The sequence below is a fragment of the Sardina pilchardus genome, chromosome 6 (assembly GCF_963854185.1).
Source record: "Sardina pilchardus chromosome 6, fSarPil1.1, whole genome shotgun sequence".
NCBI lineage: Eukaryota > Metazoa > Chordata > Actinopteri > Clupeiformes > Clupeidae > Sardina > Sardina pilchardus.
This window is the reverse complement of record NC_084999.1, coordinates 11,446,391-11,472,030: the sequence shown is the minus strand read 5'-3', so window position 1 is coordinate 11,472,030 and position 25,640 is coordinate 11,446,391. Positions and strand designations below refer to the sequence as shown.

At 41.2% G+C, this 25,640-nt stretch overlaps 1 protein-coding gene across 1 annotated transcript; it reads right to left on the bottom strand.

The window, feature by feature from the left end:
- Positions 1-408: 408 nt before the first annotated feature.
- On the bottom strand, positions 409-24,893 carry LOC134082309 (membrane-spanning 4-domains subfamily A member 4A-like). Its single transcript, XM_062537958.1, has 6 exons — positions 24,794-24,893; positions 22,997-23,142; positions 21,415-21,525; positions 21,197-21,253; positions 673-837; positions 409-567 (listed from the first exon to the last, which is right to left on the bottom strand). The coding sequence occupies exons 2-6, from the start codon at positions 23,135-23,137 to the stop codon at positions 409-411; spliced, it is 633 nt and encodes a 210-aa protein (XP_062393942.1). The 5' UTR covers positions 23,138-23,142; positions 24,794-24,893.
- Between the last annotated feature and the right edge of the window lie 747 nt (positions 24,894-25,640).

Below are 25,640 nucleotides of genomic sequence, written 5' to 3'. Positions count from 1 at the left end.
TCGTGAAAAACAAGTGACGAATGTACGTTACGTTTTTTCTTGGTTCACAGTAGTCTTTGAATTTTTTCTTCAGCACATCCAGTTTGTCCTTTTCAGCCTCCTCGAACGAGAAAGTGTTGTAGATTTTAACTGCTTCCTCCCCAGCGACATGCAGGAAGGTAGCACACTGGACTTTGCTGGATTTTTCTGCTATTCCACTAGCGATCAGAAACAAGTCGAACTTCTGCTCCCACAGCTTCCAGTTTTCGGCTATGTTGCCTTCAAAACTAAGCGCAGATGGCGGCTGTAACTGTGCCATTTTTCTTACACCGGTTAACTTCTGACACCATGTAATGTATGAACGCCAGAGATCAAGGACCAAACATAACACATGTGTTGAGACGTACTGAGATCTTTAATGAAAGCTTGTCACGTGATTATAAAGACATTGTACGGGTGCCCGTAGGCGACATACATCACAATAGTGGAGCAGGTGGCTTTGCAGGCAAACGCAGATACATAGATGGATACAATGAACTCCAGCACTGACAACACTATCATCACTCCACTAATCCCCATTGACCTGCTCTATTGTAGGGAGCAAAATCACACATCATGACTGTAAGACTGAACAAGGTTATTTCCATGGACAGTGGAATGTTGTGCACAATTCATAATGTTTAGTATACCTACCACGTATGAATTGAGGATTGTGCAACTGCCATACTGGCCATAGTCATAGGGACTATAACAGTAGTGAAATGAGATACTAAATAATACTAAATCAATGCTATGCATAATCATGGAAATCCCTGCAGTTATTGTGCTGACGATGTTCATCCCCAATGATCCTTTCACCTAAAATATAAAAAAGCAAAAAAAAAAGCACATCACTATTAGTCGGCAGGCCAAGACCCTAAAAGAAACTTTTGATGGCATTTTTTTGTTAAAAGTTGGCAACTACAGTATGCCATCAGCATGGATTAAGGTTTCAGAATTACCCGGTTGCCACCATGGTACAGTACTTGGTCAAATATTGAGGTCAAAAAGTCAATCAAGGTCAACAAAAAGTTTTGTCAATTTTGTGATGTACTTTCATAAAATATAAGATATCAAAAATAGATATTGGATATTCAGTAACTGAGGGATAGAATTTTCAAATATATATTATTTATAAATAATTTGGACATTTAGAATTGATATGGCCATTACTCCTAGGTCTGTGTACTTTTTCGTTCATTCATTATTCTATTTTGAAAGTTGCATGGGAAATGAAAAAGGAGTTGTATGTGAATTTTTACACTGATGTAGGACATGTGAAATTGAATCCAGTGCCACGTTTTGATATATTTTACGTATTGAAAATGAAACACTGAACTTTTGGATAAAACAAAAACCGAATTTTAAAAAAGGCCATTCTGGATTGCATTTGGGTCTATTTTGGACCCAGGTTTTGGGTGACCAGTGGGGTGTACAAACCTCGATTAGTGCGTTAGCGAGGTATGTTGCGCTCAAAGCCAGGGTATGCTGTGACACGAAAGTGGCACTGTTTTAGCGTAGTAATCTTGTTTTAATATAGGCGGTCTTGTGCATCTCCACGTTTCACGATTGGCCAAATTCACCCAAACCCAGAGAACGCGCTCTGAGCTGAAAGCCTAGTTGGTACTTTGGAGTAAACTGTAACCATTTTCGGAGGCTGTTGGCCTGTTGATTTGAATGGTGAATGGTGAACAGGTGGCCTGTTGATTTGGTGCATTTAAACGGCCAGTTAACCCCAAAGTAGGCTACCGCCTAGTTTGATAAATTCACCCCTGAGTGAGTTTCGTGAAAGCCACTGCTCCCAGGTTTGGTTGGCAGCTTAAGATACCATGGTGATACAGTGACACTAGAAAAGATTCACTTTCGTATGACAGCATACCCTAGCTCTGAGCGCAACATACCTATAACTCACTAATCGAGGTTCATAGGCTATACCCCACGGGAGGAATATTGTGGTCGTGGAGATGCATGAGTGCGCGGCGTGCGAAACGGTGTAGGCCTACTTCCAGGGAAAAGATAGGATCAGTAAAATGGAATAGGCTAAAATAAAGGAATAAATGAATATCACAAATTTAAAAATGATCGGAAATGTCGTTTTTTTCTAATACTATTATTTGAAGATGATTACACATTTTGAAAACAAAATACAGACATTTCTGCTTTTATTCTTTTGAATAAAACACCAAGTTGCACCCTTTTCACATTTTCACATTTCATTCCAAAATAGAATAACGAATGAACGAAAAAGTACAGACCGACCCGCCTACTACTTTATGGTATGAATAACACAAAACATTTATATATTGCTAATGAATAACAAGAATACATGTCAACACCACATTTCCTGGTGTTGGCCTGCCGACTATAACCATATTGATCATGTAGTCCTACTCACATGCAGTATGTAATTACCGTATGTAACTGCAGTATAATTATCAGGCCTACTGTAAGGCCAGAAATGTGGATACCTAAGACAGCAAATTTCTCATGTTGACAAAAGCTGTTGTAATCAACAGTTTATACCTACAGTGAACTAAAAAAGTCTCCCCTGCTGAGACTGCTGAGACCTAAACTCAGTTCTGGGCCTCTCTTGGACCAGAAGAGATGTTGTTTTAAATAAAAGGGGATAGCACATATTCTTCTGACATCTCTTTATTCTTCTTTTCTCTCTTTGACTCGACTATTGTCGACGCGTTCGAACCTGAGAGGCCAACGCAATTCTCATCTGTGAGGAGCGGATTGTGCCCTCCTCCTTTCCGTGGTGAGCCTGACATGATCTCATGTCACGGGTCTCCTAACACGACTCACATGCATTGCATGCCAAGGCAGGGTTGGTGTAAAGATGCAGTGTGGTGTGGTGTTGGTGTTGGAGAGTTCATCTCACGCAGTTCATGGTTTTGAGCCAGCCGCGCTTCTCTATCCTGTGTCGGGGTGGGCAGGTTGTGGTGTTGTTAGCTGCCCATCTGCCCATGCTCATCTTTGCTGCAGAGATGTATGTGTGTGTGTGCGTGTGTGTGTGTGTGTGTGTGTGTGTGTGTGTAGGGAGGGGGCCTAGCCTGGAAAGTAGGCCTACAAATGTTTTACTTAACTAACGGAGCAATGTTGGACCCACAGCCCACAGCGGCTTTGGGCTTTTTATAGAAGACGCTTGAAATTATTAGTAGTCACATGTTGTGGGCTTGTTTCTTGTTGGCCATCTTATTTTGGAAGTTTTTTTTTTTAAACCTTTGTAAGCTAACATAGCCTACTTTGCTGGCAAATGAACTCACTGTAGGCTATGATAATGGATACAGTCAGCTGATGGACAGTTGCTCTTCTAGAACTATGGGCAACCAGTTTATTGTATTTACTAGTAGTGCAGTGCCCGTACAAATAATGTTTTCCAAGAAACGTGTTGCCCAATGACGTTGATGCAGGTACAGATCATGTTAGATTGGTGATGATGTAGAATCAGGCCCGTGCAGTTAGTAGCGGCTTTTACTGACTTTGCAAAATAAAAAAGTGATTATTTTTAGTTTCTCCTAAATTCGCCAGTAGGAGCTACTTTTAGCCTTAGAATTCTTTGTGAATATGGGCCCTGGTTTGATTGTGGTCAGTGTCAGAGATGGGGGACTCGAGTCTAGTGACTTGACTCGAGTCAGACTTAAGTCGCCAGATTGAGGACTTGTGACTTGCTTAATCAACTGTGAGAAAAGACTTGACTTGACTTGGACTTGCTACTCATGACTTGAGACTTGACTTAGACTTGCATGCAATGACTCGACAAGTCATTGCTGTCTTAGTTAATTGGTGAATAATAAGAATAAAAACTATTTTCGATTGGATATTTCCTGTTGCATGTGGGCGAACCTGGCAACCTCTCTAATAGGTGCTAGGTGACGCGCCCGCCATCTACAGTAGAGCGGTCGGGGTTAAGAAGATGGAAGCTGTTACCAGTTTCCAAAATCATAACATTTGGATTTAAAGACTATTCAACTCAACAAAAGAAACGAAAAGAAACGCAAAGTGTGCAGCGCAAAAATATCCGACACATCCAGCACCACGTCAAATTGTATCCGCCATTTCCGACTACACAAAGAAAAGTAAGAAATGTCTATAGCTAATTTCACATTATTTTTTTAATCTAACGTTAGCTAGCAGCTAACATCCCATCTCCATCAGTCAAACGTGACAAGATCTTGCTGTTTGCATCTGTGGTCAAAATTATTCCAAGACAACTGGTGTGAGACTGCAGCTTTATTCACGATACCGGGAGCATGTTACCCACACGAAGTCAAAGTAACAAGCCCACACATCTGTGGGCGAAGCCTGTTCTTATACCCTTAACACACACACACGGAAAATCACTAGACACACTTTAGTTTTTTTTCAATTTTCAATTTAATGTCGCTTATAGAGCGCCAATACATTACACATGTCTCAAGGCGCTTTACAGAGTGTTAGACATTCAAAGAGAGCCCATGAGTAACAGGGGCAAGGAAAAACTCCCTAGAATTGGAGATACATATAGGAAGAAACCTCAGACAGACCCACGACTCAAGGGCCCAACCCATCTGCCTTGGGTCAGTTACAGTACAGTCATTTGTAGTTTGAAAGTTACAATGACAATGAAAGTTCAAATAGTCCAGTGTAGGGAATAAATTGTCCATTAGTAATCCATTAGTTATTTCTGAAGGTGATGGGTCGCTGGGATCCGAGGGCCAAAGATTCGGGCAGGGAACCACAGCAGGCGATGTTAGGGCAGTCATAGGGATGGCGAAGGCAATGGCGATGGTAGGGCAGTCAGAGGGATGTGACTTCAGGTGTGATGAGGGACAGGCACAGAGATGGTTGATGGCTGGTAATGGTTTACCTCACAGGTGAGGTATAGGGGAAAGGGAAGAGAAATAGAGTGTGTTAGTATTACTGTAAGTCATATTAAGTATTAATAAGTATATCAATGGTGATATAAATGGTTATACTATAGAGGGTTTACAAAACGCTTTTACACACCTCTTTTGTGGGGACAGGTGCGTAGGAATAGGTTACCCAGTTAAACCCGAAGAGGCATCCCGCACATCGTCCACCACGCATGCAAACATCCACCCACCCACCACGCACGCAACATCCACCCACCCACAATGCCCCCCCCAATGCCCCCCCCCCCCCAGGCGAACCCACACACCACCCCTGAACCGCGCGTCGGAGCAGCATGGCTGAGCATGGCCAGCCAGAGTCCGCCCACAGGCGGCGCCACCCATCCGCAGACACCCCCCACCACCATCCGCGAGCAGAGAGAACGGGGCCCGCGCCAGCCCCACCCCAACCACAACACCACGCGAACACACACCACGGCCCGACCAGGACACACAGTCTGATCCGCCCCGCCGCCCAGGCCCCCCGGAAGCAGCGCCCCCAGAGCAAAAGTCCAGAATGCTTCATGTCTTTGGACGTGTCATCCTGTCATCCTGTTGACAGGGTCGGGAGGCGTAGGGAGGCGATGTAGTGTAATTAAAAACGTTAAAATCATTGGACATTGGTGTAATGTAATTAAAATCGTTAAAACCATTGGACTTCCACTCTAGAAACACCACCCCAAGAAGGCCCGGACCGCGAGCCCAATCCAAATACAATGCCGCAACAGCCCTCCCCTCCGCCATCCACTCCCAGCATTCCCACCTCCCCCGTCCCCCCCATCCCACTAAATGCACAGCCGTGCACATCTGATCAGACTGCATGCCCCAGCCAGACCGCCAATATACGCCCACGCAGAGCCACTGGCGAATGGAGCCGACACGAACCCCCCCCCCCCCCCATCTACAGACGGCGACGGGAGGCCCCCCGCGGACGAGCAACGCCACCCGCGAACGGACCCCGACCGGCCCAGAGCACCCAGCCACACCACCCAGGCGCGCAGCCCAGACATGATGCGCAAGCCCACCCGGGGAAGGCCCATGACCGAAACGGCGCAAATGGACAAAAGCCCGCATGCGCAGTGAATGAACAAATGCCCGCACGCGCAACAGACAGCACGCGGGACCCTCCCCCCCAAGCTATACTATAGAGGACAGGACAGGGAGAGAAGGAAAGAGGGAGAGTTGAGAGAGACAGAGGGAGAGGGGAGAAGAGGAGTTGTACGGCATGCCACATAAGAAGTCCATGACAGCGCAATGCTAAAGCAGCATAACTAAGGCATGGTGGAGGGTGGTCAGCACCAGATCAGGTGTGGTCAGTAGCCACCATGGGATGCATGACTGGGGCACCAGTCACACAAGCCCACAGCAGAGGTGGTCCGTTCCAGTAAGACCCTGAGGTGGTTGAAGTTCCACACTGCACCATACCTAACTATAGGAAGCACTAAAGAGATATGTTTTAAGTCTAGACTTAAAAATAGGGAGGGTGTCTGCTAATCGAATTGAGGGAGGAAGATTATTCCAGAGGAGGGGTGCGCGGTAACAAAAGGCTCTGCCTCCTACTGTAGTTTTTGAAATTCTTGGAATTACAAGAAGTCCAGTATTTTGTGATCGTAAGGGTCTAGGTGGATTATATGGGACTAGAAGATCTTTAATATATTCGGGTGCTCTTCCATTTATGGCTTTGTATGTGAGAAGTAGAATTTTGAAGTCAATGCGACTTTTAACAGGTAACCAATGTAGAGATGCTAGGATGGGGGAAATATGTTCATATTTTTTGGTCCTAGTGAGTGTGCGAGCAGCTGCGTTTTGTATAAGCTGTAGGCTTTTTAGACAGGTATTATTGTAGCCGGCGTATAGCGCATTACAATAGTCTAGCCTGGAAGTGACAAAAGCGTGGATTAATTTTTCAGCGTCTGGTAAGGATAAGGACTTCCTTATCTTTGAAATGTTCCTTAAATGGAAAAATGAGGTTTTTGTGATCTGCTTTATGTGACTATTGAGTAGAAGTTCTTGATCAATTGTAACTCCTAGATTTTTAACACTTGTGGATGAGGTCAGTGAGAGATCACTATATGTAACCTGTGATGTGGATAGGATATCCCTAGTCTTCTTAGGACCTAAAACCATAACTTCTGTTTTATCTGAGTTCAATAGCAGGAAGTTATTAGTCATCCAAATTTTTATGTCTCTCAGACATGTGTTGAGTTTGGCTAACGGGGTTGGTTCATCGGGCTTTATGGAAATATATAATTGTGTATCATCTGCATAAGAATGGAAATCAATGCCATGTTTTCTAATTATAGAACCTAGAGGAAGCATATAAAGAGAAAATAATAGGGGCCCTAGTACTGAGCCTTGAGGCACTCCATATTTAACCATAGTCTGGGAGGATGGTTCATTATGGACCTGTACAAATTGTTGGCGGTTAGTAAGGTATGATCTAAACCAAGCAAGTGCAGAGTCTTTGATACCTATGGAATGTTCAAGCCTGTGGAGTAGTATGTCATGATCTATGGTGTCAAAAGCAGCACTGAGGTCAAGGAGGACTAGTATTGATGCATAGCCGTTATCAGCAGCAATAAGGAGGTCATTAAACACTTTAACTAAGGCTGATTCGGTACTGTGGTGGGCTCTAAAGCCAGATTGGTACAGTTCTTGAATTTTGTTAGTTTGTAAGAAGGCGCTAATTTGTTTGGATACTATTTTTTCAAGTATTTTTGATATAAAAGGGAGATTAGATATAGGCCTATAGTTAGCTAGGATGTTAGGGTCAAGGCTAGGTTTTTTGAGTGATGGCTTGATAACAGACATCTTAAACTGCTGTGGAACATGTCCTAATAACATTGAATTATTTAGAATCTGAAGTAACGTATTATCGAGGAGGGGGAGGGCGGTCTTAAGAAGGTGAGTGGGAATAGGGTCTAGCAGACTAGTTGCAGATTTTGATGAGGAAATTGTGGAGGTGAGCTCTAATGTGTCAATAGGTGTAAATGAATTAAATGTTGTGCTAGGTTGCATCTGTGATTCTGTTATGTTTTCACTATTATTTGGCAATGGAGTATGTGTATTTGGTGAAACTGACTGGTTGTTGATCTTAACTCTAATTGTTTCAATTTTATCATTAAAAAAGTTCATAAAATCATTACTATCTAAGCTTAAAGGAATAGATTGGCTTACTTCATTATGGCTCTTCGTTAAGCGTGAGATTGTGCTAAAAAGAAATTTTGTATTGTTTTTATTTTCTTCAATCAGTGAGGAATAGTAAGCTGACTTGGCCTTGTTAAGTGCTTGTTTGTAAGCGATGAGGCTATCTCTCCATGCTTGGCGAAACACTTCCATTTTAGTGGTGCGCCACTTTTGCTCTAGTTTGCGTGTTTTTTGCTTAAGGGTTTTAGTCTCTGATGTATACCATGGAGCGTGTCTTGTTTGTTTCCTTGTTTTCTTTTTGAGTGGTGCTACAGAGTCTAGGGTTGAGTGTAGTGCATTCATTACATTATCAGTTAGTAAATCGACCTCTGTTGAGTTAAGGGAAGGACCTTCTGTTTTAGGAGAAGGGCCCTCTAATATATCCTGAGTCACAGATGTGGAAAGGGTTAGTGGAATTTGTTCTAGAAAGTCTGCAGTCGTTTTTTCAGATAGGCTGCGACTATAGTAGTAAGTGGAGTTAGGTACTAAATAATGTAGTGTCATTTCAAAAGTAATTAGATGGTGATCAGTTAGGGTGGGATGTTGTGGTATGATTGTTAACTTTTCTATGTTTATGCCATATGACAAGACTAGGTCAATAGTATGGTTATGACGATGTGTGGGTGAATTAACATTTTGGGAGAAGCCGAGATGGTCAATTAGAGATTGGAATGCAATTGTGAGACTATCGTTCACATTATCCATATGAATATTAAAATCACCCAATATAAGTATTTTTTCTGTTTGGACAACTAAAGTGGAAAGAAAATCAGAGAGTTCTTCTAGGAAATTAGTGTAGGGGCCTGGGGGTCTATAAAGTGTGACCACGGTTACAGGCAGATTAGTTTTCCAGTCTGGATGTATAAAATTAAGAATTAGGACTTCAAAAGATGTAAGCTTATGTGCGGGTTTGGGAGATGTGAGAAGGCTAGAGTGATAAATTGTAGCTACTCCACCACCCCTGCCAGTATGGCGTGGTACATGGTGGTTTAGATAGGAAGGAGGTGTGGACTCATTCAATGGAAGGTATTCATCTGGTTTAAGCCAGGTTTCAGTGAGGCACATTACATCTATGTGGTTGTCAGTAATAATTTCATTAACCAAGGGGGTCTTACTTGATAATGATCGAATGTTAAGTAAAGCAAGCCTAAGTTGCGTTTTTTGGGGGGATTGTGTAATCGAGGATGTTTTTATTTGAATAAGATTGCTAAAATCAATTCCCCTAATGGATCGAGCACGAGACAACTTTGGTACAGACACCCTTTCTATTTGGCCCTGTGTTGGCCTATCTGGGTGACTCTGGGACGACAGAGATCTGTGTAAGACAATATCTCTGCTGCCTGGACTAACCTCTGGTTTGTCAGGAACTAGCCTCGGTTAGGTGATGGTCTATGTTCCTTGAAAGGAGAACAGCACCCTCCGGAGTGGGGTGGATACCGTCTCTTTTCAACAGTCTAGGCTTCCCCAAGAAGGAGCTAAAATTATCAATGAAGCCCACATTGTTATTGGCACACCACTCTGACAGCCAGCGGTTGAGGTCCGAAATTCTGCTGAACATTTCGTCACCTCTTCTAATGGGTATGGGTCCAGAGAAAGTTACAGAATCAGACATCTGTTGTGCGAACCTGCACACGGAAATAAAGTTTTGCTTGGTGATCTCCGATTGACGCAATCGGACATCGTTGGTGCCGGTGTGGATGACTATTTTCGAATATTTACGCTTAGCATTAGCCAGCACTTTCAAATTTGACTCGATGTCGTTAGCTCTGGCCCCAGATATTGAATTAACTATAACCGATGGAGTCGTTAGCTTCACGTATCGTATAGTAGAGGCGCCAATTACCAGAGAGGCAGGTTTATCTTGGCTAGCTAAAGGGGAGAATCGATTAGAAACGTGAAGGGGTTGGTGGTTAGCAGTGGGCCTCTGTTTGGATTTATGTCCCCGAATAGTCACCCAGGGACTAGTCCCCTGCTGCGAGGGGGCTGTCATGGTTACGCTATCTGTAGGCCTATCTGTAGATCTAATGGCTGGTGCATCCACACAGCTTACCGGGGGTTCTGTCGCTAACTGTTTGCTAGTCAGATTCAGCGTGTGGATGCGGCCCTCGAGTTCATCTAACCTCGCCTCCAAGCTAGCTATTCGTCTGCATTTATTACAAGTATCTTGTCCACTAAAGGAGGCTGGGGAGTAAGCTAGCATGTGACACGCCGGGCAACATAGAGCGTTAGGAGGAGGAGAGGTAGGGACAGGATCGAGACGAGGCATCGTCTTTAAGAAAAGCAAGTGAGTTGGCTACACAGGTGGTTAGAGTAGAGTTATACGTAGATAAAACCCCAATGTGTTCAAAATGAACAGATTACGTGGAAACAGCGGGGAAGCACCGCAAGCTACAACGCTAAACAGTGGCAGTACAAACAGGATGTGACGCAATCACTTACCGCAACTTCCTAGGCGGGGAAGATTGTGTAGGCTACAGATGCGACTCTGGTACTCTGGTGAGTCTTTAACCACCTGGTAATTATCAGAGATAAGAATGTTTACAATAACTCCTCAACCATGTTTGTGTTTGTGTGCCATGGGTTCACCATGGGGTCACCTCCACATTCCTAGGCCAGGATGGCAACTAGAGTTAATTACAGTGCATGAAAATGCACTGTACTGTTCTTCCTAGGCTTTTTATTAAACTTCTTCTTCTAACGCTCGCAATTCAGCTTCAACCGTTTAACGTAGAAACTTCATTCAAACGTTGTTGCGTAGGTCTTGCTTATGCCATGTGTGCTTTGTATTTCTCAACTTTGTAACTTTTATACTTTTTGAACTATTAAATAAAAACTATTAACAATTTCCCCATAGACTTAACATTGCTCATTATGACATCACGGCAGCAATTAGAATGTTATCCCAGCTGGTCAGCCACCTGGGCACCTACTGTCAGTTTCTCTCAGGCTTCAAGCTTACAATCTCTCTGAAGACTACATATTCTGTTCCCCTGTATCCTCTGCGCACAACAGTATCAAAATAAGTCCTCCTAATTCCATCCAACTTTATATCCATTCATCTTCTTCAAACCATTCACTCATCCACCCATTCTAAACAGTCTGCCTATCAACATCAATTAGACGCTCTACAGTACATTCAACTTTTAAACAATCTACTCTGTCTCAGGCTGGCTCTCTTAAGACTAGCCAGTTAAATTGATTACACCTGTATCTGTATCCACTACTCTCAGTAGAAAGCTGTGTCTCTCCATTCTACAAGAATATAAGGCACATTCCATCCAACATTCTATCCATTCATCTTCTTCAGACCATTCACTCATCCACCCATTAAACTGTCTATCAACATCTATTAAACAATCTGTCTATCAACATCCATTAAACTCTCTGTCTATCAACATTAATTAGACTATCTGCATTCAACTTTTAAATTATTTACTCTGTCTCAGGCTTTAAGAGTACACTGGCTCTCTTAAGACTAGCCAGTTAAATTGATTACACCTGTGTCAACTACTCTCAGAGAGCTGTATCAGTGTCTCTCTTAACAAGAATAGAAGGCACATTCCATCCAACCTTCTATCCATTCATCTTCTTCAGACCATTCACTCATCCACCCATTAAACTGTCAATCAATATCTATTAAACAATCTGCCTATCAACATCCATTAAACAAGTCCTTAAAGACCGCTGACGATTTTTGCCCTGGGCCTCTCACATCCTCCATCCGTGCGCTGCACTTCATCGTCTGATCAGAACATCTGAGCTGAGGACCATGGCTACCAAACGCGGGCGGGCGGGCGATAGCCTACCAACTGTGGGCGATGCTGCCGACTGCCGAGCTGCTGCCTGGACTGAGTCTGTCTGAATCGAGCAGCGCGTAACGTTGGAGGCCAGGAACAAAATGATGCTGACCTGCAGGGTCGCTCTCGACTTCAAGCTGCTCGGTGCATCTGCTGCTTGTGCCTCTGCTTCTGGTGCTCTCCAGACGGCCTGCCTAGCGACTGAATTCCGCCGGGTTGGTCTGATCAGCTACGGGATGTGCATCATCTATTGCCCTGGGACTTTTATCGGCCGTCTACTGATGCAGTCATTTGGACTAATAAGTTGGCGTGGACTTTTCTGATTTAGTTTGCTTTTATTATTTATTTGATCTGTGTTTGTTTTTGTCCGTCTTGTAATGTCTTGGTGTCTTGGAGTCACGGGTACGCTGGCGATTACGCCGCTCCGTCCGGCATCTTTTGTCTTGTGCCAACTTTGTCTTTTGAGTGTTTGTCTGTGTTGTTTTTATTATTTGTTGATTTTTTGTCTGATGTCTGTGTTTGTATGTCTTGTGCCACGGGTACGCTGGCTAGTACGCCGCTCCGTACGGCATTTCTTTATGTAGCGATTTGTTATTTTTTAAATTTGTTTGTTTGTCTTGGTGTCACGCTTGGTGGGCACGCTGGCGACTACGCCGCTCCGTCTAGCCTCTGTTGTCTTATGTACCCTATGTTTCTTGTTTGTCTGACTGTTTGTTTTACAGCACTTTGGTCAACTGTGGTTGTTTTTTAAAGTGCTATATAAATAAATTGACATTGACATTGACATTCTGTCTATCAACATTAATTAGACTATCTACATACAACTTTTAAAGTATTTACTGTGGGTCCCTCTCAAGCAGCGTTTATATGTCCTCCCTCGCTCCTCGATCCTCAATGATCTACATAAAGAAAGATAGAAGAAGGGCTAGACTATCCCATTGTTGCCGCTCCATCATTCTTTATGTAGATCAGTGAGGAGCGAGAGAGGACGCGTAAACGCTATATGAGAGGCACCTTCTGTCTCAGGCTTTAAGCATACAATCTCATTAAGACTACAGATCCTGTTTCACTACTTCCTCTGTCCACAACTGTTTCAAAATAAAGGTCCTCACTGCAATAATACACTATTAAATCATTTAACCATTGAAACTATTCAACTATTGAACTGTTCAACCATTCCAACTGTCAGTTATCATCCACTATGCCTCCAGTCAACTACATGAAACCTCCATGTACCTAGCAACCAACATAGCAACCATTAAAATTAAGTGTTTATGACCGTTTCCATAGCAACCAACATGATTATACTGCAGTAACTTCTTGTTTCCTGATAGTGGCCACCATGGATACCCTAGCAACAAATGTTTCAAAATAAAAGTCCTCACTAGCAAGTTAGCTAGTTAGCATAGTTAACATTGTTAACATAGTTAGCATTTTTAGCATAACTGCAAAAAATCATCAACTAAGTTAGCTAATCAACCTGGTTAGCATTGTCAGCAAATTTAGCATTGTTAGCATAGTTAGCATTTTTAACATTACTGCTAGAAATCATCGATAAGTTAGCTAATCAACCTGGTTAGCATTGTTAGTAAAGTTAGCATTGCTAGCATAATTAGCATTTTTAGCTTAACTGCTAGAAATCATTAGCTAAGTTAGCTAATCAACATTTTAACATGAATAGAAATCATTAGTTAAGTTAGAACTGGAATGTTTCATCTTTAAACTGTCTACCTTCACACTATCAACTCTCTGTAAACTATGCAACCACCATGTTTACCCTAGCTACACCTTAGTAACCATATCTACATTATCTATCTTTTTTAGCATTTTCATGCACTGGTAATTCCTTGGAATTGCATTTCTAGTTATATATGTAAGCTATAGTAAATGGTTAATACAATGGGAAACATATAAAATTTATCCCACATATTCCCCCCTGTGGAGCTATGAAGCTCCATTCCTACCGCATTAATATATAATATGTATATTCATGATACAATAAACAGAAGGTTAGACTTATTTTATAGTTCTATCATTTCCTCTTTCTTAATATCTAGTATTTCTCTGAATCTTTAGAAGTTCCACCTGGCATGGGACCATGTCATTGTTGATAAACATTGAGGGCTGGTACATAGTCAATAGAACGCATAGAGAATCCTGAAAAGTTCTATAGGGAAACACTTAATACATAAACATTCGCACTTGAAAAGATTTTTCTTGGAATATCCAACATATTTCATTATTTCCTGTTAATGTTAATTTATCATGGAGGGCTCACTCACAGACTTTATTATTATCACAAACTTCTTTCTTAAGGGATGATTAGGTGAATAATAAGCAAAACAAACATCAACATCTTCTGTTATCTCAGTTATTCAAAACCAAAAATAAAACCTAATCCTAGTCTTCAACAGCAGAGATGACTTGGGTGTTTAGACCCTCCTCAGGTAACTGTCCAAATAAAATTAAACCAAAACAACAAACTTGTAACGTTTATCTAGCTAAACTGAGAAAGAATATTTTAATGTGATGCTAGTGATATTTTATTCATTCTCCCCAAAAGACTATTCTTCAGTCTATTGCAAAATGTGTTTGTCAACCTTCTCTTGCAACCACTTGTTGGTTATGTTCAGTTCAGTTCATGTATGTTCTGGATTCTTCACCACTCTGAAATCCTTATGGCTACATGTAGGTGTAGATGTGAATTCTTCGAAAAGTCCTTTCCACTTGTCCTGGTTCCAGCGTTTTCTTCCTTTGCAATCCTTTGATGAGTTCCTAGGAGCCTGGCTTGGCTGGGTTTGTCCTTTGCAAACTTTGTGGAAGTGCCAACGCCACCTGATGAGAAACAAAAGACAGAGCAGCAATCAGTTCTCGCATGTAACCATTGTCCTATCTATATCTCTTAGGTTAGGTAAACTGGAGCCGGCAAGGGACGTCCGGTCAAAATCTCAAAAGTGCTAAACCTTGTAGATTTTGATGAACGACCTCTAAGGTAGAAAAAAGCCAAAGGAAAAGCTGTCACCCAGCCCATCTCTGTTGACACTATAATTTTAGTCAATTTTGCTTTCAACATTGAATTAGCAACCGCACTTTGTGGTTGGTACGCACAATGGGTTCTAAAGCCAATTTACAATTTCTCTGATAGAATTTTAAAAGTTTTATTCACAAAATCTGAGTTTAGTTTCTTGGGGTCTCCCCAACTAGGCACCATATGTCTCATTAAAGCCTTAGCTAGTGATAAGGCATTTCCTGGGTAACTTCCAGGCCATTTTGAGAACATATAAACTATCACCACACAGTATTCATATCCTCTATTTGTTCAATTGAATGAAATACATTATAATATGCTCAACAGCCATTCAGGTGGTGGGTGATGTCCTTCCTTGACTCTCATTGTAGGTACAACATTATCTTTTAGACACATTAATGCACCTTGCACAATACATGGTTGCTACTGTAGTGAATCCTGGTGCAAAATAGATTTTCTCTATTGTCTTTATCATAGCGTTAGAATTTGCATTGTCTAAGCCATGAGATAGTTTAGCAACAATGTGAACACAAGACCTCAGAAGAACTGGCCTGCCTGTCAGGGTATGTATGTACCCACAGACCCTGTGTATTTTCCATACAATTCTTCCATTTCTGTTTTTCCTTATTATCTGATGCTTTCTGTGCTTCCTTTAAAGCGTCTTCAGATGTAACTACATCTGGTATTTGTAAATTCAAAAAGAAATGCATTGTGCTTTGTTGTCTCAAATTTCAAAATTCAGTTGTTTTCAGTTGTTAATTCAGGTGTTATTCTACACTCCCCCCTGCGCAGCTCTCTTAGCTGCCGCGTCAGCCCTCCTAATGACCAAGCTGATAACATCTTTATTTGCAGTGTGGGTTGACAATTTGCTACAGGCACATCATGAACAATTTTCTAGTTAAAATGACTATCAATATAAATGCAAACAGATTTGCCTTTTGTCAATTCCACCAGTTCAGCTGATTGGGCAGAGAAATATGGGAGGGAGTGAGATTCACTCTTATCAAATTGATTCACTACAGAGTAACCAGTCCCTACCTCTCCGGACTCCAAACACTTAGATGATTCATTAACAAACAAGATTAGGTTGGGATTTAACAAAAGTGTTTCAGAAATGTCAAGGCTAGAATTAGTGCACATAGAAACAACTTCACAGTAATTATGCAAATCACCATCATCTTGTTGGTATACAGTAGTTGGGTTAAGCGTTGTACAACATGCCAGGGTTATATTAGTAAGGGTTGACAACACATGCTGATATGTCAGGACACTAGCAGGTGTAAGATGTGTAGATTTTCTTGTAGAAGCAATGAATATACTTCATGTGGGACATTTGCTGTGAGTGGATGCAACAACACAATGTCAGCACAAGCTAACATCCCACTGGCAGCTGCTGTTACAAACTTCAGATAAGGAATCATTCAGGATCTAATTGTTTAGATAAGTAAAGCCACTGGTCTGTGCTGAGTCTGACCCTCATGCTGTTGACATACCACTGGGGACATAGTGAGGTGTTTCCACACAGAATGGTAGGTCATGATTAGGCAACCTCAGAGCTAGAGTTGACACTAATGATCTAAAAAGTTTTGTCACAATTGTCAGTCCAAGTCAGTTCGTCAGTCAATTTTTAACAGGTATTTGCATATGCTTGGAGTGGCTATACTCTCTGTTTAATTTAAAATCCAAGCAAGGGATTAGCCAATTATTCCTAGGAAGCACAACATTTGCTGCTTTGTCTTGGGTCTGGACAAGCAGTTATTGATGAGATGCAAAATGCATCTAGGGCCCAACAGCCAGGAGTTAGTATATCACCCAAATTACTTAACCCTCTCCTGACAGAGTTGCAACTTTTGTTTGGAGACTTCCAGTCTCACACTGGCCAGGAATGTAATATTGCCACAGTGTCAATTTGGCACACCTCAGTCGACGGATTTGCTGGTTACACATTATTGACATAGGTGATAATAGCGCTTCATGACAGCAGAATTAATATAGAGAGGCAAGATACCAGAGCTTTGTTTGAAACGGGCGCTGACTCTGTATCTTTGTGGCAAATATGTCCTTTGAAAATAAACGCAAATCGAAACTAACAATAAGGATCCGCTCTAATTGTAATTTATGCAATTCTAGAACGATTACAGAGAAACATGTTGCATTTAGAGAGACTAGTGCTAGAGTTCATCACAATAACTCCTCTCTCATGTATTACTCTACATGTTTGCTCTATCCCCTGCTCAGCCTTTTTCAATAGTGGATATTGCGCCTTCGACGGATTATTTGATATTACAGTTAGTGGCTGAGCAATAGACAAGTAGAGAAGATCTGCTTTTTGTTAGGTAGAAGGAGTCACAAACTCCTCCTGTTGTGCAGAAGCTGTTCTCTGCAGAAAACAAAGATCTGTCTCTGTCTGCACAGGGATGACTTTTACCAATCACCATTTCTACAGAAATATGCCTCTCATGATAATAGGAAATAAACCAAGGTGTGTTGGACATGTGTCCAACCTTTGGCATTAACACACACCTTAAATAAATTAAAATACACATGTGTATAAGAATATTGAGTTTGCAAACAAATATGTCAGACCAGGTGACGGGTCTACTACATCTGCAGAGTAGCTTTACATGTAATTGCTAATTAGCCAGCTGTTTCAACAGTCTTAACTGTATGTCCTAAGTGGTACCATTGTTCTAAGTATTTTGGATCCAAGGTCTCATGAAAAGATTTCATCACAAAATGCAAGCACTCTGGAGTTTTCCTATCTCCTTGGACTCAGACGGGTCAAGTTAATACTACACTAGGCTGTGTGCATTTGTCCCCTATCAAAGTTATTTGAGTAAACAGACCTCTAAACCCACCCCATTATGTGTGAGTGAAATTGTAAGATCTCATTTACACATTAAATCCCAGTCCAGTAAATCTTCGGAGCAAACACTGCTGAGGAGGAATGTTGTTTAACTACATGTTGCTTATATTTAACTCCCCATGGGTTAAAACTCTGTCTGATGTTAACTGATCTGAAACTCCTATACCCTGCACTTCTCTTGTACTCTTCATTATCACAAACTTGCTATTATCATTCTTCCCTCTCATATCTAATCTCTGCTTCTTTATTATTCAACAAGAAAAAATATCCCCGTTAACAGAAAGAGAGAATTGGCTGAGTAGGCTGTGATGTTGTTGTCAGAGCGAGTTGAGGAAACAGTTCAAGTTGTAAATCAGAAGTGGGTCCCCTGTTCGGACCCCTCTATCCCATTCAGCTTTGTCATGCTGAGACCAGACAGGATTTGGAGAGTGCTGTTGTGATGGGTGATCCCAATACTCTTTCTGATTGTCTTTGTCACAGTGGCATACAAAGTGGTCTACTCCTCTGGTTAGCCTCATAGCCACATCCATGTTCTTCCTTCAAGCGCAACAAGAACTCTTTACATAGTCCGTAATATCCTCTGTAGAGCCTTTGCCTCTCTCTCTCTTCTGCACAGGTCTATCTTTCTTTCTGTTCTTTATCCTACTTTCTTTTCCCTTCTCTACCATAGCCCTACATTCATTTCCCTTTTCTTCCATAGCCCTACATTCATTTAGCTTTTCTATGCTCCACACTATAGATAAAGGAAATTTCCCTTCACTTCACCTATTCCCTTTACCCACTAATCTCCCATCTATACATTCAGATCCATATTTTCTCTACATGTATATTTAACTCCCCATATCAGTGTCTCCTTAATATTTTTATTTTGCCAATTGCCTTACGCCTAAAATCAGAGCAAATCAAACAAAATGTGATGACAATCTTTTCAGATACCCAAAGTTCAAAACACCCAAAGTACAAAACACACAAACACCCAAAACACACAATGCGCAAAACACACAAACACACAAAACACACAATGCGCAGAACCGGTTGCACTGTCTACGCATAGACAGCACGGCCACTACCACTATATCTGGCAGGAAAATACGTATCATCCGCCTCAACCTTAGGCAGGATAACCCTCCACCTCCATCACAGGCAGGAAAACCTTCTACCTCTCTCTAGGTAGGAAAACCGGACAACCCTCTACCTCTCTCTAGGTAGGAAAACCTTCTACCTCTCTCTAGGTAGGAAAACCCTCTACCCCTATGTAGGTAGGAAAACCTTCTACCTCTGTTTACAGTAGGTAGGAAACCATGTATATACAACCACCCTATTTTACAAGCTTAAACAAATGTAAAATCAGGGACTCACCACCAAGTTGTCTGTGACCACCAAACACGGGTGTTACCGTATCCGAGTCACAGGAGGATTCCCTCTGGCCAGGCTGGGTGCCGCTGAGCAGTGTTGGTTGCTGATGACGGCCTTCTCCCAAGATCACAAAGAGATCTCCCTCCAGTCGACTTGGTTAGGGTCCTGCGCCTTTGGTCCTCCTCGCTATGTCTCAGAGATAGGTATCCCATCCTCGTCGCCAAATATGTGGTCAAAATTATTCCAAGACAACTGGTGTGAGACTGCAGCTTTATTCACGATACCGGGAGCATGTTACCCACACGAAGTCAAAGTAACAAGCCCACACATCTGTGGGCGAAGCCTGTTCTTATACCCTTAACACACACACACGGAAAATCACTAGACACACTTTAGTGAGTCTTTAACCACCTGGTAATTATCAGAGATAAGAATGTTTACAATAACTCCTCAACCATGTTTGTGTTTGTGTGCCATGGGTTCACCATGGGGTCACCTCCACATTCCTAGGCCAGGATGGCAACTAGAGTTAATTATATATGTAAGCTATAGTAAATGGTTAATACAATGGGAAACATATAAAATTTATCCCACACATCACATTAAGTTTTATCATGTTGACTTAGTTTCACATTGATCCCGCCTATCAAATAACAGACAATTTGACTGAAATACGGTATCTGAAAATCACTGCGCAAACCTCCAAGCGAACAGATCACCTCCTCTTGCATCCATCCATAACTTTTTGAGTTATCTTGCGAACAGACAAACATATACAGACAACCCAACAAACCCCGATAAAAACATTGGTGGAGATAAAAACTTCTAAACGGTCTTTGTCCCGACGCACATAATTGTCGACATTCTCGATAATGTCGAGGGGAAGCTGAGACAAATCATGCATGACTGCAAGTAGGCGACTTCTTTGCGTTTGGATGAGAGTAGGCTATGTGATGGATGTTACATCACATCTGTACTCTCACCATGGGCGTTAGAAAATGTCTATACATTCTTAAAAATGGAGTGGGAGCATACAGTAAATGCATTGAATATGAGGCTACTGTATGTTGCACTAACTGGTTTTCAGTTAGCTATGTGAGCCCTTTGCACTGAAATTAATACTTTTCACTCATGTGGCTGTAAAATAGGCTACTTGTATTTGTCGTTAGGGAATGTATAGGCCTATTAAAAATGCATTTGAGCATGAAATGTATATACTGTATGTTATAGGCTACATTTAATTCTTATTCAGAATTATTTTGTAGCTTCTCTCATGTCAGATGTGCAAAAGTGCGCAGCCACATTTGGCCCTCTGATGGTGATGATAAAAATTGTGGCCCTCTTAGTCATGAAAGTTGCCCATCCCTGGTCTACCACATCAATGTAGCTGTTAGTTTGTTAGCGCTAGCTGCTTTAATTTTTGTTAAATCATAAAGTATAACAGCCAAACAACATGCACAAACCCTATTACTGTAAATGTATGTATAAGTATATGAGAGATGTATGACATAAATGAGAAATGGGCCACTTTCAAGAGTAAATAGTAGCCTAACATAGAAGTGTCTCCATCTCATTTCCATATGGTATTTATTAATGGAATATTATGCAATGAAAACATGAGCTAAACACACATACACAGACTCTGTCTGGTAATTTGGTACACCAGGCCCTGTAGTCGTTCCTAGTAATTCTGATCCTGCTGGTCCTAGTGAGCATTTTAAATTATTCTTTAGCCTTATATCCCCTTCTTATGTGTTAGCCCTTTTGTGCAAAGGAGGGCTACATAAAACTGCCGTCTCTTCAAGTTTTAAGACGGTTGTCTTCCAGCTTATTATATGACTTGACTTGTGACTTGCTTGACCTAAGCTATGACTTGACTTGACTTGACTCGACCTAAGCTATGACTTGACTTGACTTGACTCGACCCTCACAAAAACGACTTGGGACTTGCTTGAGACTTGAAGGTTAAGACTTGAGACTTGCTTGAGACTTGCATATGTGTGACTTACTCCCATCTCTGGTCAGTGTATAATTATCATTATTTACTTACCAAACAGGGACTGAGCTGCTTTCTGGCACTAACAGTGAGAGCACCAGCAGTGATGTACTGAAAGACAGACAACATGAAAAAAATACACATTAGGAAGTGAAGGCAAAATTTACTAGCACAAAAATAAATGGATTATGGATTCCAAACATTTTAGACAAAATAAACAAATTTAGTTTATATATTTTAAATGAGAAATAATGATCAATGAAAAAACTCACAATGATGGCTCCCCAGAACTTGATACCACTGAAAGTGGATAATACATCTGCATAAAATGCTGTGACGATACCAAACAAGAATACAACCACTCCAATCATTATTTGAACCGTCTGTGGAAAACAGAAGCAAAGAACATTGTTGAACTAAAAATGATCCATCGTAATTTACTTGAAATTTTAGAGTCAGCTCATATTAAACACAGGCTCTGACTAGGCCCACATATCCCCCAGATCCCAAAAGGCAGGGCATTTCATTTTTGTTTTGTTTGAGTGCTATCAAAACTTTCTGTAGGCTACTTTGGTATTTGAATGCATATGCGCCCCACTTCCATCAAATATTGCGTCTATATGGATGTATCAATGAACGGACATAGGCATGGTCTGGCGCTTGATCTAAAAATTGCTATCTTATATCCACTAGCTATGTGGTTGACAAGCCCTGTGTGTGTACACGTGAAAAAAGTAGTGCAAGTAGGCATTTTTTCCTGACATTTCAGTCAGTTCACAGTCACACACACAATTAAATGGGTTGGAAAGCTCTCCGACCCCAATATGTGTGCATATTTTTCTGTGAAGTGGACAGTGAAGGGGTCAGTAGGGAAAAGTGGATGAGCACAGCTGTGAAGATGCACTGTCACAAGAAGTAAGCTGTCCTAACAATGAGTCCCAGACAACGACTAATTTTCAGGATGAATAAGCTATCCGTAGGAGTTTTATTCAGTTACCGCAGTCTGTTAGGTTAGATAACCACACCTCCTCAACCCTTTCCATTAACACTGTATCACACGGCTGTGTGCTGAGCCCTCTGCTTTACTCCCTCTTCACCCACGACTGCACACCTGTACATGGCTCAAACACTATTATCAAGTTTGCCGATGACACAATGGTGACAGGTCCCATCAGCAACAACGATGAGGCGGCCTACAGGGAGGAAGTCCAGCACCTAACATCGTGGTGCACGACAACAATCTGGCTCTCAACACCAAGAAGACCAAAGAGCTCATTGTGGACTATTGGAAGTCAGCAGGAAGTGGCAGTCGCCTTGTGACCTTACAAATGAGCCTCTGAAAGAATGGTTAAAAAATCCCATAAACACAGTCCTAAACTTTGTGGAATGCTTTCCCAGGAGAGTTGAAGCTGTTATACAGTAGCTGCAAAGGATGGACCAACGTCATATTCAATTAAAATAAGCTGTGGTCTGGCGCATTGTCCAAAAATCGCTATCTTACACCCTCTAACAATCATTACGCCACTGACTAAGAAAAATCTGTCGAAATCTATAGTGAAAGGCGTATATAAAGCACAGTTGGAGAAGTTAGTTTCACTTTCCCTATGAGTTCAAATAATAGGGGAATGCAGATGCATGTACTGTAGGCCCCAAACAGGTTTTAGTGAAGCAGGATTCATGTCAAGTGTTACCAATGTCTATAAACTTGCAAATATGGAGACTGGACAGAGCAACGGCAGAACATGGCTTGGATGTCAAAAAAACGGAGCTCAGTGACAGTGGGTTCTATTCAAATTTCACCCTGGGTTATGTAGTCATCTGGGTTTTTTGGAAATGGAATTATCGTGAACTCACCCCCATGGCAGTCGGTTGTCCTTTAAAAAATGAGGACAGCGGTGAAACAATACCACTTTGAGGTGAAGTGACAATTTGGGCACCTTGTTGGAATTGGGGAGTGACTAGCACATAGCCACTGGCTGAAGGGGCAGAGGCCATGGTTCCTGTTGAAAGTTGCACATTCAAAATGATATATGGCACAGTTGCAGATCAGTGAGAGAACAGTTCAGAGTAGGCTATAAGCCTACAGTCAGAGGAAAAAACTACCTCCCTCAACATCTACACTCATTGGCCCTCATTTATGATATGAAATGAATGTACAAGCTAATACAGACGTAGGACAGGCATATATGGTCATCTCCATGCAAGCATGGCATTTATCAATTTGAACATGAGCAGCGACTATGCTCAAATCAATTGTCAATTTGTGTACACTAGTGTTTGAGGAGGCATAACATAGTGCAGCAGTAAATGAATAGGACATTATCAGGATAATATGCATTGCCTTTGGAATGAAATTCCTTCACCATACCTAGAGATCAGTTAGCTGGTTTCATGCTCATTGAGCTCAATGCAAATCAAGTCCTTAAGGGATGGCATTAAGATCAAATTCAAATTTTTATATATATATATATATATATATATTCTTCCTCTTTTAAGTCAGCTTTAGCAAGGGTGTATTTACTTACGCAGAGCACTGTATATCTTTATCTCACAATGAAAACAATGAGGAAAAAAAATCCAAACTTCCAAAAATCCTAACCAAGGATAACAAAAATAGAAATATAAAGAAATTATTTTTTTTAGCAAAAAGATTCGGCACAATTAATGACACCCCTGCAGCATCCCTTTGCCAATAACATTTTAAGCTAAGGATTTGAGATCATTTCTCTTCATAAAATGTCTCCATATAGTCTATTTCTAGTTTTCCTAAGGCAGTGGTTCTCAATCTTTTTACAATGAGTACCACCTCAGAGAACAATTTACTCTCCTGGTACCACCATTATGACTGGCATTAAAATACTGTAGCGTAGTTCCGTTTAAATATATTTCACATTTTACATACTGTTTTGCATTGTTTTTTCCCAAGAAAGATAGAAACAATAAATTAACTTAAGTTTAACGATTTTTCATGATATATATTTTTATAGCATTTGAAGTGATTATTTTGTCATGAAATAAAACATCTTGGAGACCCCCAAAGTACCACAACAGAGAGTCCGCGTACCACAGTTTGAGAACCACTGTCCTATGGAGTTTAGATCAGGCAAATGGGATGGCTATAGAAGAAACTTGATTTTGTGTTTAATAAAAAAAAATTTATTTTCATCAGTTCATTGACCTGCTGAATGATCCAATCATGACCCACTTTCAGTGTCTTGGTAGCCATGGGTAAACCCAGATGAACCTCTTAGCAAATTTGAAGGATCACAAATAGCATAGGCTATTTGAACTTCTTATTTCAAGGTGCTCGTCATTAGTCATTAAATCTTTTACATTAATTCACAAATATTAGCATACGCGGGAAAAATTGCTTACTCTGATTGCGAAACTACACTCTTATCTGGACACAGAGATGTGAAAAAAGTTGTACAAGTTGTGTTTCAACGCAACATATTTGTTTTAAGAGTGCACCCACGTTTTGATCTCACAGTGAAAAGCCCTCTCCCTTGAAGGGATAGAAGAATAGAAATATCCAAAGATAGAATATCCTTTTTTGATTTGCAGAAAAATAAACACATTTTCACAAGTGCACTTATTTGCGACAATATTAGCAGCACTCAAGTAAAGCCTAAAAAACAATCACAGACTTACTTCTGATGGATTTGGACAACAGCGACAGCACTCACTGGGTTTGTTGTTCAAGGTATGAACACCCACTGCACACTGTCGATTGAAGTATGAAGTGTTTGTTATATCCCCCTGTTGGTTTTGTGGTAGCAGAAGTGGCAAGTAGTGTGTGCTCTACACACACTTACATACACTTGGCGTGCAACCTAGACATACTCCATTTGCCAAGGTGTTTCAGCAAACAAAGTGAATACATGCATACCTGGCTGCAATGTACAATGTTCTTGGCAAATTAATTTATTTTCCAGATGAAGAGGGAGCTCAAATTGTACTCCTTGATAAACAGTTCTATTGATGTACTGTAAGATCACAAGACTTGTAAATCTTGAGCAAGTACACTGGTATGCATAGGGCACAAGGCCGTAATTTGACATTCAGCTCAGTAGTCCATCCCTTAACATAGCCCCCCATATATTTATGTTTTTCCCTTTTCTTTTTTCTCGCTGACCCTCAAAGGACTGTTCATTGTCCATACTATGGGCTTGGGATTTGGCAGATGCTTTTGTTCAAAGTGACAGACAAAAGTCAACAATACAATAGTTTAACAGAAATCTTAAATGTTGGTAAGACAACATTAAGGAGAATAGCAATAATTAGATGTACCGCATGCACATTTTCTCCACAAAAATAAACAACGCTTGTCAACTTTCCTGTTTGTGCAAAATATATATATCTCCTACTCTTGCAGCTCATGTATAAATGATTGTCTGCATGTGTGATTTTGTTTTTGTGCATAAGAGTGTCTGTGTGTCTTTGTGTGTGTGTGTGTGTGTGTCTGTGTGTGTGTGTGTGTGTGTGTGTGTGTGTGTGT

Bases quoted from the DNA above. Each gene is read 5' to 3' on its own strand.
- LOC134082309 (XM_062537958.1), bottom strand. From the start codon at position 23,137: ATGGCCTCTGCCCCTTCAGCCAGTGGCTATGTGCTAGTCACTCCCCAA. The intron at 21,254-21,414 runs GTGAGTTTTTTC...TCTGTCTTTCAG, and splicing joins AGTTCTGGGGAGCCATCATT to TACATCACTGCTGGTGCTCT. The intron at 568-672 runs GTAGGTATACTA...TCCCTACAATAG, and splicing joins CAATCCTCAATTCATACGTG to AGCAGGTCAATGGGGATTAG.